At 40.5% G+C, this 14,200-nt stretch overlaps 1 protein-coding gene across 2 annotated transcripts in view; it reads left to right on the top strand.

Moving 5' to 3' along the window:
• Positions 1–14,200, top strand: part of DMGDH (dimethylglycine dehydrogenase) — a 61,533-nt gene that overhangs the window by 20,479 nt on the left and 26,854 nt on the right. For both annotated transcript variants that reach the window (XM_008516561.2, XM_070571549.1), the window contains exons 8-14: positions 4,981–5,150; positions 5,527–5,680; positions 7,396–7,561; positions 8,026–8,156; positions 9,428–9,645; positions 11,020–11,177; positions 13,372–13,431. In XM_008516561.2, coding sequence (XP_008514783.2) covers positions 4,981–5,150; positions 5,527–5,680; positions 7,396–7,561; positions 8,026–8,156; positions 9,428–9,645; positions 11,020–11,177; positions 13,372–13,431 — 1,057 coding nt within the window. The remainder of the gene's footprint in view (positions 1–4,980; positions 5,151–5,526; positions 5,681–7,395; positions 7,562–8,025; positions 8,157–9,427; positions 9,646–11,019; positions 11,178–13,371; positions 13,432–14,200) is intronic.

Genomic DNA, 14,200 nt, shown 5'->3' on the forward strand with positions numbered 1-14,200 from the left:
GTAACTGAGGGCTTACGTAATCACCTACAGAGTCCACATGTCATCATGTGCACGTGGGAGTGTTTGTCTTGTACATCACTTGTATATCTTCTTTGAATAGTGTCTATTTGTATCCTTTGTCCATGTTAAAAATTGGATTATTTGTCTTTTTATTGTTACGTTTAGGAGTTTTTTATATTTTCTAGATAAAAGATCCTTATCAGATACACGATTTGCAAAATTTTCCTCCCATTTTGTTGGTTTTTTCACTTTCTTGATGGTGTCCATTGAAGCAAAAAAGTTTTAAATTTTGATGAAGTGTAGAATGTGTATTTTTTCTTTTTTTATGTAGTTTTGGTGTCCTATATAAGAAACCATTGCCTAATACAAGTTCATGAAGATTTCCACCTATGTTTTCCTCTAAGAGTTTTATAGTTTTAACTCTTACATTTAGGTCTTTGATCAGTTGTGAATTAATCTTTGTATATGGTGTGAGGTAGGTGTTCAACTTTATTCGGTTGTCCCGGCACCATTTGTTGAAGACTATTCTTTCCTCATTGAATTGTGTTGACATCTGTGATTTTTTTTCTGGCACCGCTTCTGATACCAACATCCAATTCTCCAATTCTCTGACACCACCTGAGTGTCCAACAATTCAATTCAATTCTGATACTAACTCCCAGAGTTAGTGCAGACTCCACTGGTTAAGGACTCAGTCCCACAAACTGCCCCAACTTTGGACACCAGTTGCAACTTCCAGGGATCACCTGTACTTCTAACTGACCAGCTGTAAGTTTGGGGGTTCCTACAACCTCCTCCTGAGATTTGCTAATTCAGTAGAATGGAACTCAGGAAAACACTACTTATGTTTCCTGGTTTATTATAAAGGATACAACTCAAGAACAGCCAAATGGAAGAGACGCATAAGCCAACGTGTGGCGGAGGGTTGTGGTGCAGAGCTTCTGTGCCCTCTCTGGCACACTACCTTCCTAGCATATCAATGGGTTCACCAACCTAAAAGCTCTTTGAACCCTGTTGTTCAGGAGTTTTTATGGAGGTTTCATTACATAGGCACAATTGATTAAATCATTGACCATTGGTGATTGGACTTCTGGTGACCAGCCCCCATTCTGAAGCTAGCTAGCCCCCCTCCATTCCTCTCCCATTGAGCCATCTCATTAGCATACAAAAGACTATAAATTCCAAAAGTTTTAGGAGCTCTGTGCTAGGAACTGAGGACAGACACCAAATATTTATTTATTTTTATTATACCACAGCATCCTTGTCAAAAATCAATTCACTATGTGTTTATGGGTTTATTTCTGGACTCACAATTCTATTCCATTGATCTATTAGTCTATCCTTATGCCAGCACCACACTGCCTTGATTACTATAGCTTTATGTTAAGTTCTGAAATTGGGGAGTGTGAATTCTCTAACTTTGTTCTTTTTCAAGATTGTTTTTGCTATTCTGGGTCCCTTAAATTTTCATGTAAATTTTAGGACCAATTTGTCAATTTCTGCAAAGAAGCCAGCTGGGATTTTAACAGGGATTGCATTGAATCTGTAGATCAACTTGGGGATTATTGCCATCTTAACAATATTAAGTCTTCCAATTCATGAACATGGGATGTCTTTCCATTTATTTAGGTCTTTTAAAATTTCTTTCAACAATGATTTGTAATTTTCAGAGTATAAGTTTTGTGCTTCTCTTGCTAAATTTATTTCTAAGGATTTTATTTTTGATTCTGCAATTGACTTAATCACAGAATTATTGACTTAGTAAACAAAGATTTGTGAATCATTGACCGTAAGCCATGTTCTGACCTGTGAACAAGCAGACAGTATCCCTGGCCTCATGATATTTATACTTTAATGGAACACCTGTTACTAATTGCTGAGGAAATTAGGAAGCTGCTTTCTTTAGAACACCAATTATTTATTACCTAGAAATTGTATCTATTTGCACAGGGCTGATATCGGACTTCTGCTCTGATCGCTCTGGGTAATTTTCCCAGGTTGTAGACATTGGAAGGGGAATGGGGAAGATGACAGGTGTGGGGGTGGGCAAAGTGCCTCACTCCCTTTGACCGAAAAGGCCTTCTTGTTATCTAAAAGTTGAGATTGCTAAAATACTTCTTATGTAAGTTGATGGAATGCTCACATTGGCTGCCCCTCCCGGCTTGTAACAGTGATCCATTGCATGGTTCTGAAGGCCAGTGGCTCCCATACCTGGCTGAGCACCAGAGTCGCCTGATGGGGATGTTAAAAAGCAGACTCTCAGCTTTGGGGTTAGTCACTTGTGTGTGTTTCATTCTCCTTGACATCTTACCTGCGAAATTCCCATTATTTGTCACTGGGACCCGTGAAAGATTTGTTGAGTTGGAAAACCAACAAGCAAACAGATTCGCAGATACCAGGCCTGTGGATTCTGATTCAGTCGTCTGGAGAGGGGCCCAGCAATCTGCATTTCCACGTTGTCTGTTATTCTGGTACAACCAGTCCAGGGAATAGGTGTTTGCAAACTGTCGATATATGCACCAGTGCTCATTTATCTTGCTCACAGATCACCCGCAGTCAAAGCTGGTTCACTTTTGTTTTGTCACAGTTCTAACAAGTTTTTCTGCTTTGAAGTGACTAACACAATACCCCCCAAAATGTTCAATGATTTCTATTGACTTGAATCTAGTTTTCTTGGGTTATAACAGATTATAAACAGCAAATTTCAAGAGGGGGAGAGTACAAAAGATGTAACGTCTGACAGTTTAACAGAGTTATCTTAAACAGCAGATGCAAACACTCAAAAAGACAGCAGCTGGGCCGTTCAGAAGAAGCGGGGTCTGCAGATTAAGGCTAGACATAGAAGAAGAACCTGACTGTCCCCTCCTCAAGTTCCCTTCCACTTCTGCTTCACACATGGCTTCCTTGTGAAAATCTTATCGACTGGGCACAGGCAGACTCTGTTGGTTATACAAGGGCCCAGCCGCCACCAGGTATTGCTTGTCTACTATGGGCCTTTAAATGCTGTGTCCATTAATTCTCCTCCAGCACTATAAAGAAAGTGTGCACAAGAGAATACTAAAGCTCAGGGTGGTTACACGACTTGCCCAAGGTCACATAGCTCGTAATGGCAGAACAAAAGTCGCACCCAGATCTCTCTTACTCCGTGCTTCCATAGTTTTAGCTACTAAACCAGAGGCTCTCGATAGATGTTTCATAACACTCAGCTGTGTGGCATTTTACATATAACTTGTTAAAGGTTAGAGAGCTGAAGTTTGTAAAACATTTACTTTTTAAAAATAAATTAGATTTGATTCAGGATTATCCTCAAATAACAATACTCTGCCCCATGCGTTTGCTCGTGTGCATTGTTGAAAGGGAAAGAATGTGGTGGTGTAGCAGTGAGACCACAGAAAACGGAAGTACAACCCTGGCTATGCCCAAGGAGTCTGCCAAGGATGTGAATTCTATCTGTCATGTGTGTCTACACTGAAAAAAGATTGAGAACCTTTGAAGAAGTAAGGTCCAATAACAGGGAGTGTACACTGGGGTCAGATGACTGAGTTTGTATCCTGACTCTGCTCTTTACTGCTGTGTGACCTCATTTTACCCCTGTGTGCGGGTTGGTGTTCTCACTGGTGAAACAGAATTGCTAAAGAATGTCAGCTGGTACATGTTAGATAGAAACAATGCCTGGTAAGTGGTATGCACTCAATAAATGTCAGTAAAACTTTATACAGTTTCAAGTCTTGTAAACAATATTCTAGCTCTCAAAAATGGCAGCTGTTGTATGTCATGTGTTGGGCTTCGTTAAGTGAATAAATATTTTAAGCATATATTTCAAATTATTTTAAGCATACATTTAGTAATTTTTCTTGCTTTCTTGAAACTTAGATTATTGGTGGGTAATTTGGATGACCCATGTCTTTTTTTAAATAAATTAACCAGAGACGTGTAAGTTGCTGGCTTTTTATTCTGCTTGAGTAATATCCTTGTAACAAATTTAGGCGTTTACTTTTATAAAATAGCAAAACTGGTATCTTGTTGTGGGAAAAGTTAGTTAACATTTCCAGGCTTTGCTAAGGTCCTCCAAGCTCTTAGAACCTGTGATTCTGGCTGTTAAGCTGCTGTCATTTGGGGTACTAGAATTTCTTGCATTTTGAGGCCTGCTCACGTAGCTCCTTTTCTTGGTCATCTTGCCTTGACTTCCTGCTCATCCAGTTCCTCAGAAGCTTCTCTTGACTTAGCACAGATAAACCCACAGTAAAGTCCTTCATTAGACAAAAGTGGGTGGACAGAACTACATATGGCCAGTGTTAAACTGTGACCCCTTCATCTGATATCAAATTATTTGCCACAATCATGTTTTTGGTTTTAAATCATCTTCATATGGAAATAGAAAATCAGCTCACCCTCCCCACCAAGTGACCCATTAATTGCAAAATATGGGGGCCAGTGTTCCTTTCCCCCACCTCCCCACAAGTTCCTAGGTGAGTGCCTCTTTGTCTGAATGCTTCTAAGATAATGGCCCAAGATCCTTGCATGAAGGCCATCGCCTAAGGGGACCTGAACTAAAGTGAGTCTGAGAAGAGATGGGCGTGCCCCTCTACAGTGTCCATATTTCTCCTGCAAGGCTCCTATCAGTCAGGATCATTGTAGCTCAAGAGGGCTGATAAGGTGCCAACCAAAACTGCCTGTTTAGTTCCTTTCTCCCATTTTCCTAAAGTGAGCATCCTTACTAGCTAAGAGTCATAGGCTATTTTGCAGGTATGTATCTCTTGAAGCTGTGGGAAGAGACTAGCTATCAAGTCAGGCACATTTAATTTGGATGCCTAAACATGTATTTTTTTGAGGAAAAAAATCATAAAGATTATGTTGATTGTGTATTCTGAATAGCACAGAACGCTCCAACTTCGAGGGCCTGTAAAATGCTTGGATGTATTTCATTATTTGAAAACAACACATGTCAGTAACAGGATATTTTATCTCTGTATTTGAAAGATATGGCATAGTCCACGCTGGTGGGGTAGGGAAATATCTCAGCGACTGGATCCTACATGGAGAGCCTCCTTTTGATCTGATAGAATTGGATCCCAATCGCTATGGCAAATGGACAACAACTGAGTACACTGAGGCCAAAGCAAGAGAGTCATATGGATTCAACAATATTGGTAAAGTGCAAATTTACTGCTGTCTACAAAGTGTGCACAGAATTGACTGGCAGCGCCTCTGACTTTAGCTGCTTTTTATTCTGTATGTGGTGGTGGGAGTGGTTAGGGATTCTGAAAAGCATTGTTCCTCTAAGGCACAACCGGGAATGTATATATTTAGTGTGTGGAGTGCATCAGTGATTTTAAGTTTTAAATCTACTTTTACTTTACCATTTGATGATCAATATAAATGACAGCTTTGGGGTTTTTTTTACATAAATTTAATACATATATATGCTTCTGGATTTTAAGTACTATGTTTTCCATTGTCTGAATCCCTTCAAAGTATCTTCAGTTTGGTTAGATGCTCATTAGAGCACCGGTTTTGCTTTTCTAGTTGGTTATCCTAAAGAAGAACGGTTTGCCGGGAGGCCAACTCAGCGAGTCAGTGGCCTTTATAAAATTCTGCAGTCTAAGTGTTCCATGGGGTTCCATGCGGGCTGGGAGCAGCCACACTGGTTCTACAAACCGGGCCAGGACACTCAGTACAGGTAAGTGAATGACTTAAGCTGCCGGTGGCTCTGACTGCAGAATGAAGTTCCGGACCTGGAATGGAGGGACATCAGGGGAGTGCTGGTTCCCCTGCCGCCCCATCGCACCACCCCATTCCAAAGAGCATTGAGCCTTTTCCTACGAAAACTATTTTCTGGCAGGAGAGGCATTAGTCTATCCCACATGACATTGGCCCATATCTAGGAACCACATGGCCCTGATAGTCCTACAACCAGCCCAGGTGAAGCCTCTGTTTGGTATTTTCCGGGAGCTCAGAGGAACCTTCCCCACCCCTCCAAATCCACACATGGCTGCCATTGGCTCCAAAAGATTTGTCCTGGTTTAGGGTGCCTAGTTGAATCCCCAAATATGGAAATAGTAAAAAAAATATGGATTTTTTAATCAAGGAATAGCTCAAAGCAACTGCTTTGTAGTGTGTGTGCACTGAGTGATGCAAATTAAATGCACTGTTGATACATTAGGGGAAAAGATCATTTACTTAACGTTTTAGGTTCAGCTGAAACATAAAGCGTGTCAGTAAAACAACTCTGAATTGTCTAAAGTTATTGCCATTGTTGTACTTGGATTACATGCCATTGTTGTACTTGGGATTAATAATGATTATATGTTTTCTCCTGAGAATCCATAAACCAAGAGAAAACAAATCAGAAATCTAGAAATTGAGTTACCTTCTTTTTGACCTGTCATTTTGCTTATTTAAACAGGTTGTTATGTCTACTTTAAGATCCTATCTAAATGGTGCAAAGTCTCGTAGAGGGCCAGTTGTTGATTGATGTATTTGGGCTCTGCAGGTAGCCAGTCTAGATTATCTGGGGGCAGCATACGGGTTTGGTTTTCCTAAATGACTCAGATAAATGCCAGACCTAGTCTTCACCTTGTGCTCTTTGGATCTGGCCTGTTTATCCTACTATTTTAATCATTAAACTACTGAAAACTCATTTCACTGACTTAGCATCCTGCTCTAAAGTTCAAATACCACATTAGCAGCCCGCTTGGTAAAGTAGAAAGGACTCTGCAAATGAGGCAGGAGACCTTTGTGCCAGGCCCGGCTCCATCGTTAACTAATGCAAAGGCCTTGGAAGTCACTTTGTGCCTTTTCTCTAAAAAATGAAGCTGTTAGACCAGTTCTTGCTTACCCAGGAATGGGCCACAGCATGAGCATCACCTGGGAGCCTGTGAGAAGGCAGGATACAGGGCCCCACCGGAGACCTGCTGCATCAGAGCCTGCATTTTAAGAAATGCAAGTGACTCATATTTGCGTTACTGTTTCAGGAGTACTGAACACGATAGCTCCACCTCCTTCTATTCTGATTTAATTAGGTTCCAAAAGACTGGTATTTTTTAAATGCTCCTTGGGTGATTCTAATTTGCAACCAAAGTTGAAACCCATATGACTGGTTGACTTCTAAGCTCTTCAGATCTGAGTGCCCACGCGTCCTATCTTATTTTCTAGTTAATTAATACTTCACTCACTATAAAGTGGGTCAAAGAGATAGATGAGTAACTTTAAAAAATCAGATTCCAACATATATGTATGATTTACAGAACAGAATTTTAGGTTGCGTTTCCGCCCCCCCCCCCCGCCCCGTAATGGGATTTTCTACATGAATAGGGCTTATGAAGATATCCTTATTCTATAATTTTCTGAAACTATTCAAATGACAGTTGTTTTATGACAAACATTGTGTTTCAGGCCAAGTTTTCGCCGCACAAACTGGTTTGAGCCTGTGGGCTCTGAGTATAAACAGGTTATGCAAAGGGTAGGGGTGATTGACCTGTCGCCATTTGGCAAGTTCAACATCAAAGGCCAGGACTCCATTAGACTGTTGGACCATCTCTTTGCAAATGTCATTCCAAAGGTAAATAATCTTACAGGGGTAAAAGGTCCAGGATTCTGGCCTGCTTAATTCTCTATCCTCTCATTGTTTTTAAAACACCAATGTGTTATTTTAGTCTACCTAAAGATTTCTGTATGAACACTAGAACTATTCATCTGACCAAGAGTATTCTGCTAATTTTCAAATTTAAATTTTTGGTGAATGACTTATCCTCCCATGACCTTATAACTTTGCTTAATTGTGTCAATAGGAACTGCAAAATTGGAGTGTAATTTTTATGACAAATAATTGTAATGACCATTTAATCTGAGAACTTCAGAATCAATCTTGGGTTTAGGTTTATAGATAGTTTATACAATTGATGTAAATGATAAGATTCAGATGTTTTTCATTGTTGGCACCCATATTTTAATTTCCATGTTGTGTTAAAAGGATACAAAAGATTTTTACTCTATCCTGAGGTCATTTTAAATTCTTTTGTGTAGGTGGGTTTTACAAATATAAGTCACATGTTAACACCCAAAGGTCGGGTGTATGCTGAGTTGACTGTTTCCCATCAGTCTCCTGGGGAGTTTCTGTTAATAACTGGTTCTGGATCAGAACTTCATGATCTTAGGTAAGTGCACACCTAGTCAGAAAATTTTATATGGACTATGTTGACTCAATCTTGCACTGAGTTTTTCTTTTACCAGTAGTTGAAAGTACAACTTTAATTCTTAAACCTTATTGTTTCAAATAAACATCATGTCTTTTATAGGAAATTATTGGAAGTGAGGGGCCCTGTCCCCACTCCCCTCCACAAGGTAATCCATCCATAGGTTTTACTAACTCCCACTTATTAGGCATCATCGATATGTCAGAACCCTTTTTATACATTATCTCAATTTATTCTCTTAAAAGATATATCTGCGAGGTATATATTATTCCCATTTTCAGATAGGAAACTGGAGTTTGGGTTAAAGTAAGCTGCTCGAGCCAGTCTTCCGACTCTGATGCCGTCATCCGGTCCACTTCAGTGAGCTGCCTTCCTGGGCGTCTTCTCCGTTTTCCATGCTTTGTGCTCTCTGTCCCACAGCTAGATCTAAGCCATTGACCTACCGAGTCAATTCTTCACATGAGCCTTTAGTCTACCATCTCGTCTCCTGTAAAATCTGTAGTCTTTGGTCTACTATTCCAAAAATATTTGAAATATTATTGTTTAATCAATGTCTTACTCTGATAAATTCTCACTCTGGTTGTAAAACAATGTAAATAATGTGCTCCAAATAATATGACTGCAAGTGTTGGGAGTGAGCTTAGCTTAGCCTTGTGAAAATCCAGAAGGTCATTTTATGTTAGACTTATGTACCTCCAGGGACTGCTCAATAAATTATAAACAAACCCTATAACTGGGTTCCAATGATTCATCAAGACTTAGAAATTGATACTTGTCATTAGAATTTTTATCTTTTCCTTATGATTGTCAAAGCAATTGTGTGACTGGTGGCAGGCACTCTACTAACCTTTAGCCACACAAGTGTGCCTCCTATGTACAGGTATTAGAGAAAATTGGGGTTTAAATTAATTTTTGAACATTGAATCATTAGTTTAAATGCAATGGGTCTGTCACTATTTAAAAGAATTGTGTGGTAGAGCCCATTTAAATAGAAGGATCCTTCTGTACTGTGAACAATTATCCCCAAATTTATAAGGGGGAGGTTAAAGAGGATCACTTAATGTCTCTGGGACTCAGTTTCCTCAACCTTAAAAATTAGGTGATTATATGAAATGGCACTCTGGGGACTTTTGGGTAATTCTAGACACAGAGAATGTCTTCAGAGAGATAATATGTTACCAACATGCATTATTCAAGAAAGATTTAACACAATGTTTATGACTCAAATGCAGATGGATTGAAGAAGTGGCAGTCAGAGGCGGATATGATGTTGAAATTAAGAACGTAACCGATGAGCTTGGAGTCCTTGGAGTTGCAGGGCCACAGGCAAGAAAGGTCCTTCAGAAACTGACCTCTGAAGATCTTAGTGACGATGTCTTCAAGTTTCTTCAAACCAAGTCTTTACAGGTTTCCAACATTCCTGTCACTGCTATTAGGATATCTTATACTGGTAAGAATTGGAAAACAACCTAGAGTAAGTCTCTAAAATTTAAAATAAGCGACTAGAAATGCAGGCATGTGCATACACCCACACACAGCTGCTTCTGTCAATGCAACTTTGGAGGGAGATTTCTCCTGCCCAACACTTAGGACAAGTCTGTCTATTCGCTCCTACTCTGAGAGAGTCATTCCATAGACTGTTGTTCCAGTCCCAGAGCTGCCTATCATTTGGAAGCGTGGATAAGAAAGTGGGAAGAGGATGCCTGTTGGAATAGTTGGAAGCGTTGACAGAATATTCAGGCCAGCTGACTTTGAATGGGAACATTCAAGATGGTCTCCCAGAGGTAGAGTCTCCCACAGAGACCATCTTGAATTTATCAGGCACCTCTTCAAGCATTACCACTGTCCGTCTTTCCTTCTAGATTCTAAGTGCTTTAGAGAAGTCTTCATATAGCACCTAACCTTCTGCATAGTAGGTATTCAAAACAGAGATGCGTGAATGCTCTTCAGTCCCCCATTGGTGCTCTGGGCTTCTAACTTCGTCTAGATCTAGCTGTCCCTCCACAGAAGGAGTACTTGGTGCCCAGGCATTCATTCAATTACATGTTGCCCATGTTCTGGTGGTGTTCTGGAAAAACATCACCAGCAGCCCTCGACACTGGGGAACAAGGAGAACACACAGGATGAAGGCCACCGCTCTTCCCTGGGCCTCTGCTGTGCCTCTTCCCACCCTTCTTCCACCTTCCACCTTCCACCTTCTTCCACCTTGGCAAAATGGTGACCAGAATAAAACATAAGCAGAAGAAAAAATAAGAAGACTATTTGGGTCGGGTTTCACTTTCTTTGGTTTTGGCCCACAGCTCTAATGGTGAATGAAATGATCAAGTGGGGAAGAAGTGAGGAGTAGGGGGGCATTACAGACTATGGCTATCCCACAATGAAGATCATTTAAATAATTGTGAGTTGTCCATATTTTTAAGCCTTGTGATTTTGGGGCAAAGAGTTGCAGGTTGAGGTGTCTAAACCTTGAACCCCTTATCTTGGTAAACTATGGCATGCTAATTACTCATCTAACGTTATGAAGCTGAGGTTAGGGGTCAAGATTAACTTCTGCATTACAGTCTTTCTGTGTCATTAGAAGAGGTGTCTTCCTTACCAGCCCCTGTGTGGGAGACAGGATTGGGCACGAATGCGTCTGTGATATGGCGGGCTGCTTTGCAGTGGGTTTGGTTGCAACTTTTTTGTGAATTGGTCTTTTAAAACTCAACAATGTCTCTGTTGCATAAATGGAATCTCTCCCTTTATTTATGTGTTTTAGCTGATGCACAGTAGACCTGGTTATCATTGCTCTTAATCTGGCATGGCACTTGTGGGTTTTTTTCAGGTGAGCTGGGTTGGGAGCTGTACCACAGAAGAGAAGATTCCGCTGCACTTTATGATGTTATCATGAATGCGGGCCAGGAAGAGGGAATTGACAATTTTGGAACATATGCCCTGAATGCCTTAAGACTGGAGAAAGCTTTCAGAGCCTGGGGGTCAGAGGTTTGAAATGCTAGCATCTTCGTTAAAATTTTGTGTTTATTGTATCTAATTTTTATGTAAGGGCTAGTTTTAAGTGTATTAACATTGGTTCTGGCTGTAAGAGAAATTATGTATTATTAGATAACTTTACTTAATTAGGGGAAGAGGTTTTTCCCCTCAATTTCCCAGTTGAAAGTTCAGTGGAATTATGACATAATGTTTATTCTGCCTTAACTCCTCCTGCTTGGCAAGGAGCCCTGGACATCCGTCTCTGACTGTGTGTGGAGCTGTGACTGCTCCAAGGGAGCCTGCCTAGCACAGGATTGGAGGACCACCTTTCAGATTCTTCCTCCCCCTCTGTCGTGCTGTCCATCCTCATTTCCTTCTTATCACGCACCTTTTGGCGAAATAACAATAAAAGGTGTATTTCTGAGGGGCAGGGTGGATGGTGTGGGCTGTGTTGGTCCAGCCTACTCCCACCATTAATAATGAGAACTAAGGATTTCTATTTGTATGGTTGCACACCATTTTCATATGCCTGATTTCATGTACCCTCTCAACTCTCCCTGGAGAAGGTATTGGTGATTCTTGCACAAGGGGTTGGGAGTAGGGGCATCTAAATTATTCCTATTCTACACACAGTTACATTAAGAAACAGTGAGCAACTTGGTCCAGATTACACAGAAGTGGCCAACTTTCTTCTCCTATTTTATCTCCAAAGTGGCAGGGTGTCTCAAGACCTCTTAATTTTTTCGGATTTGCTAGTTATTCCTTGGAAGACTTTGAGGTTTTAGGCCTGGAGGTGAGATGAGGGATAGTGGTAAAGGTGGACTTCGGAGTGGGGACTCCTGGATTTGAATTTATTTTCTACCACAAAGTAGCTACATGGCCTTAACCCTCCAGAGCCTCCGTTTACTTTCCTCTGAAATAGAGATAGTCTTTATCCTACAGAGTTATCATAGATGTTAAATAAGGCGCCTCGCACATAGTAGAATGAAGTTAATTGGAGGGCAAAGTGGGTTTGAAAGCACAGGCAGGGCCCCTTGGGGAGAAGCTTAAATGGGCTTTGAGCTGGATGGGCAGCCTCCTTGGGCAAGCCATCGTTTTGCAGGGGGGGTGGTGCTCTGTTGAGGGATTCTCAGCCTCCAATGGGCACCTTAGACGAGGCTGCTGCAGGGAGAAAAACAGAGGACGGCTGTGTCCACACCCCACAGGAAGGCAGGGCATCAGCAGCCTTTGGGAACGAGGCCCTCTCCACCCTCCTGCCTTTCATTTTCTCGCACCTCCTCTCCGGGAGCCTCCTCTTCAGAGCTTTTCTCCATCTCTGGTCCCTCTGATTTCCCAGCAGCGCCAGCACGCCCTCTGGTGTTATTACAGCAATCAATCTTCTGTGCTTTGTTTTAATTTTTTCTTCATGGAGAAATTCTGAAACTTTGAGCAGATAAAAATAATATTGGAGTTACTCAAATTGATTAGGAAATATGAGACCAAATTTTATATCTTGTAAAACAAGTTCATGTTACTCATCTTGTTTATACAAGGGCTGTGATGTCTTTTTTTGAAAAAACTTTGGCTACTTTGTATGGGATTTAGACCAATTCTCTTGGAGCCAAAGAGACCAATAACAACAAAATAGACAAACAAACAAAAACCATTAACTTCAGGGCTAGTCCCAAATAGTGGCTTTAGCTCCGACTTGAAGTATATTGTAAACCTCAACTGTATTTGACAAGATTTTCAACCTCTATTTTTTCCTTTTCTCTCTTCTGAACTCTGTAGAAGCCATTTTCCTACCATCTGCTTTCTCCTCTACTTATCCTGATCCCTGGATAATTGTAAGATATGTAGATTACTTAATAACTTTTCAAAACCTAACTATGTAAAATTATTGCATAAAAACATATGAAAGTCTTGTTTCTGAAAGGAACTTCATGTTGTGGTATCCCTCGCATGTTTATTATAATAAAAGAGCCATGGAAACAACTGTGAATTTTAGTTTCTAATTTGCTATTCAAATAGCAGTATTTACTGAAAGGCTACATTTGAATTTTAGATTTAAAAAATTACTTCAGAGACCAGTCTATAATTTTCCTTTTTCAGAATCTATATTCAAACTCAAAAAGTGTTCTCTTCTCTAAAAAAATAATATATGAAAGCGATGTTACTGAAATGATTTGCACTCGTCCAAGATTTAAAATATGTGTTTCCCTTTTAGATGAACTGTGATACAAATCCCTTGGAAGCTGGACTGGAATATTTTGTAAAGCTAAATAAGGTACGTTTACATTCCAAAGTATACTTGAAGTAAATCTGAAAATTATGCTGTTCCACGACACAACCATGCTTTAAAATGTAACTAAGTGTGATCGCAGGACAAATGAGTTGAACTTCAATAGTAAGCCTTGCTGAAGGGCTTCATATAAAGCTTTGTGAAAATTTGATATCAGTTCAGGCCATTGCAGTGTGCTTGTAGATATAAGATAGCAGAATCCAGCAGCTTTAAAGACTAAATCTAAATTCTAAGATAAAAATTAGTAGGGGTAAGATGTCAGCGGACATCCTTGTAAATCCTGGTGACTTGTGAAGTCACACATTAGCTCATGAAACATACTGCAGTAATTGACTCTCCCTGGGGGCTCACAGCAGGAGGCGGCCTTGCCTCAGCAGATCTTTCCATCTGCTTATTAAGCATCTTTGTGTGTTACTGCAACATCTGAGTATAACCAAATGACATATTTCAAATGTGTTCAGCATAAAATGGGTATTTACTGACAAGCCAATACAGGCCCATGAATCGTAACCGATACTAACATTCCAAAGGGAACCCCTCCATCAGTGGTTCTCAAAGTGTGGTTCTCAGACAGCATCAGCATCACCTGGGAGCCAGTTAGGAATGCGAATTCCAGGTCCCCTCCTGAACCTACTAAACCAGAGTCTCTGGGGGTCGGGCCAAGAAATCTATGTTTTAACAAGCTGCAGGGGATTCTGATGCGCCTAAAGTTTGAGAAGCACCAACTGATGTAATTATTGTGGAAAAGCATATT

Source organism: Equus przewalskii, chromosome 13 (assembly GCF_037783145.1).
Source record: "Equus przewalskii isolate Varuska chromosome 13, EquPr2, whole genome shotgun sequence".
Classification (NCBI taxonomy): Eukaryota; Metazoa; Chordata; class Mammalia; order Perissodactyla; family Equidae; genus Equus; species Equus przewalskii.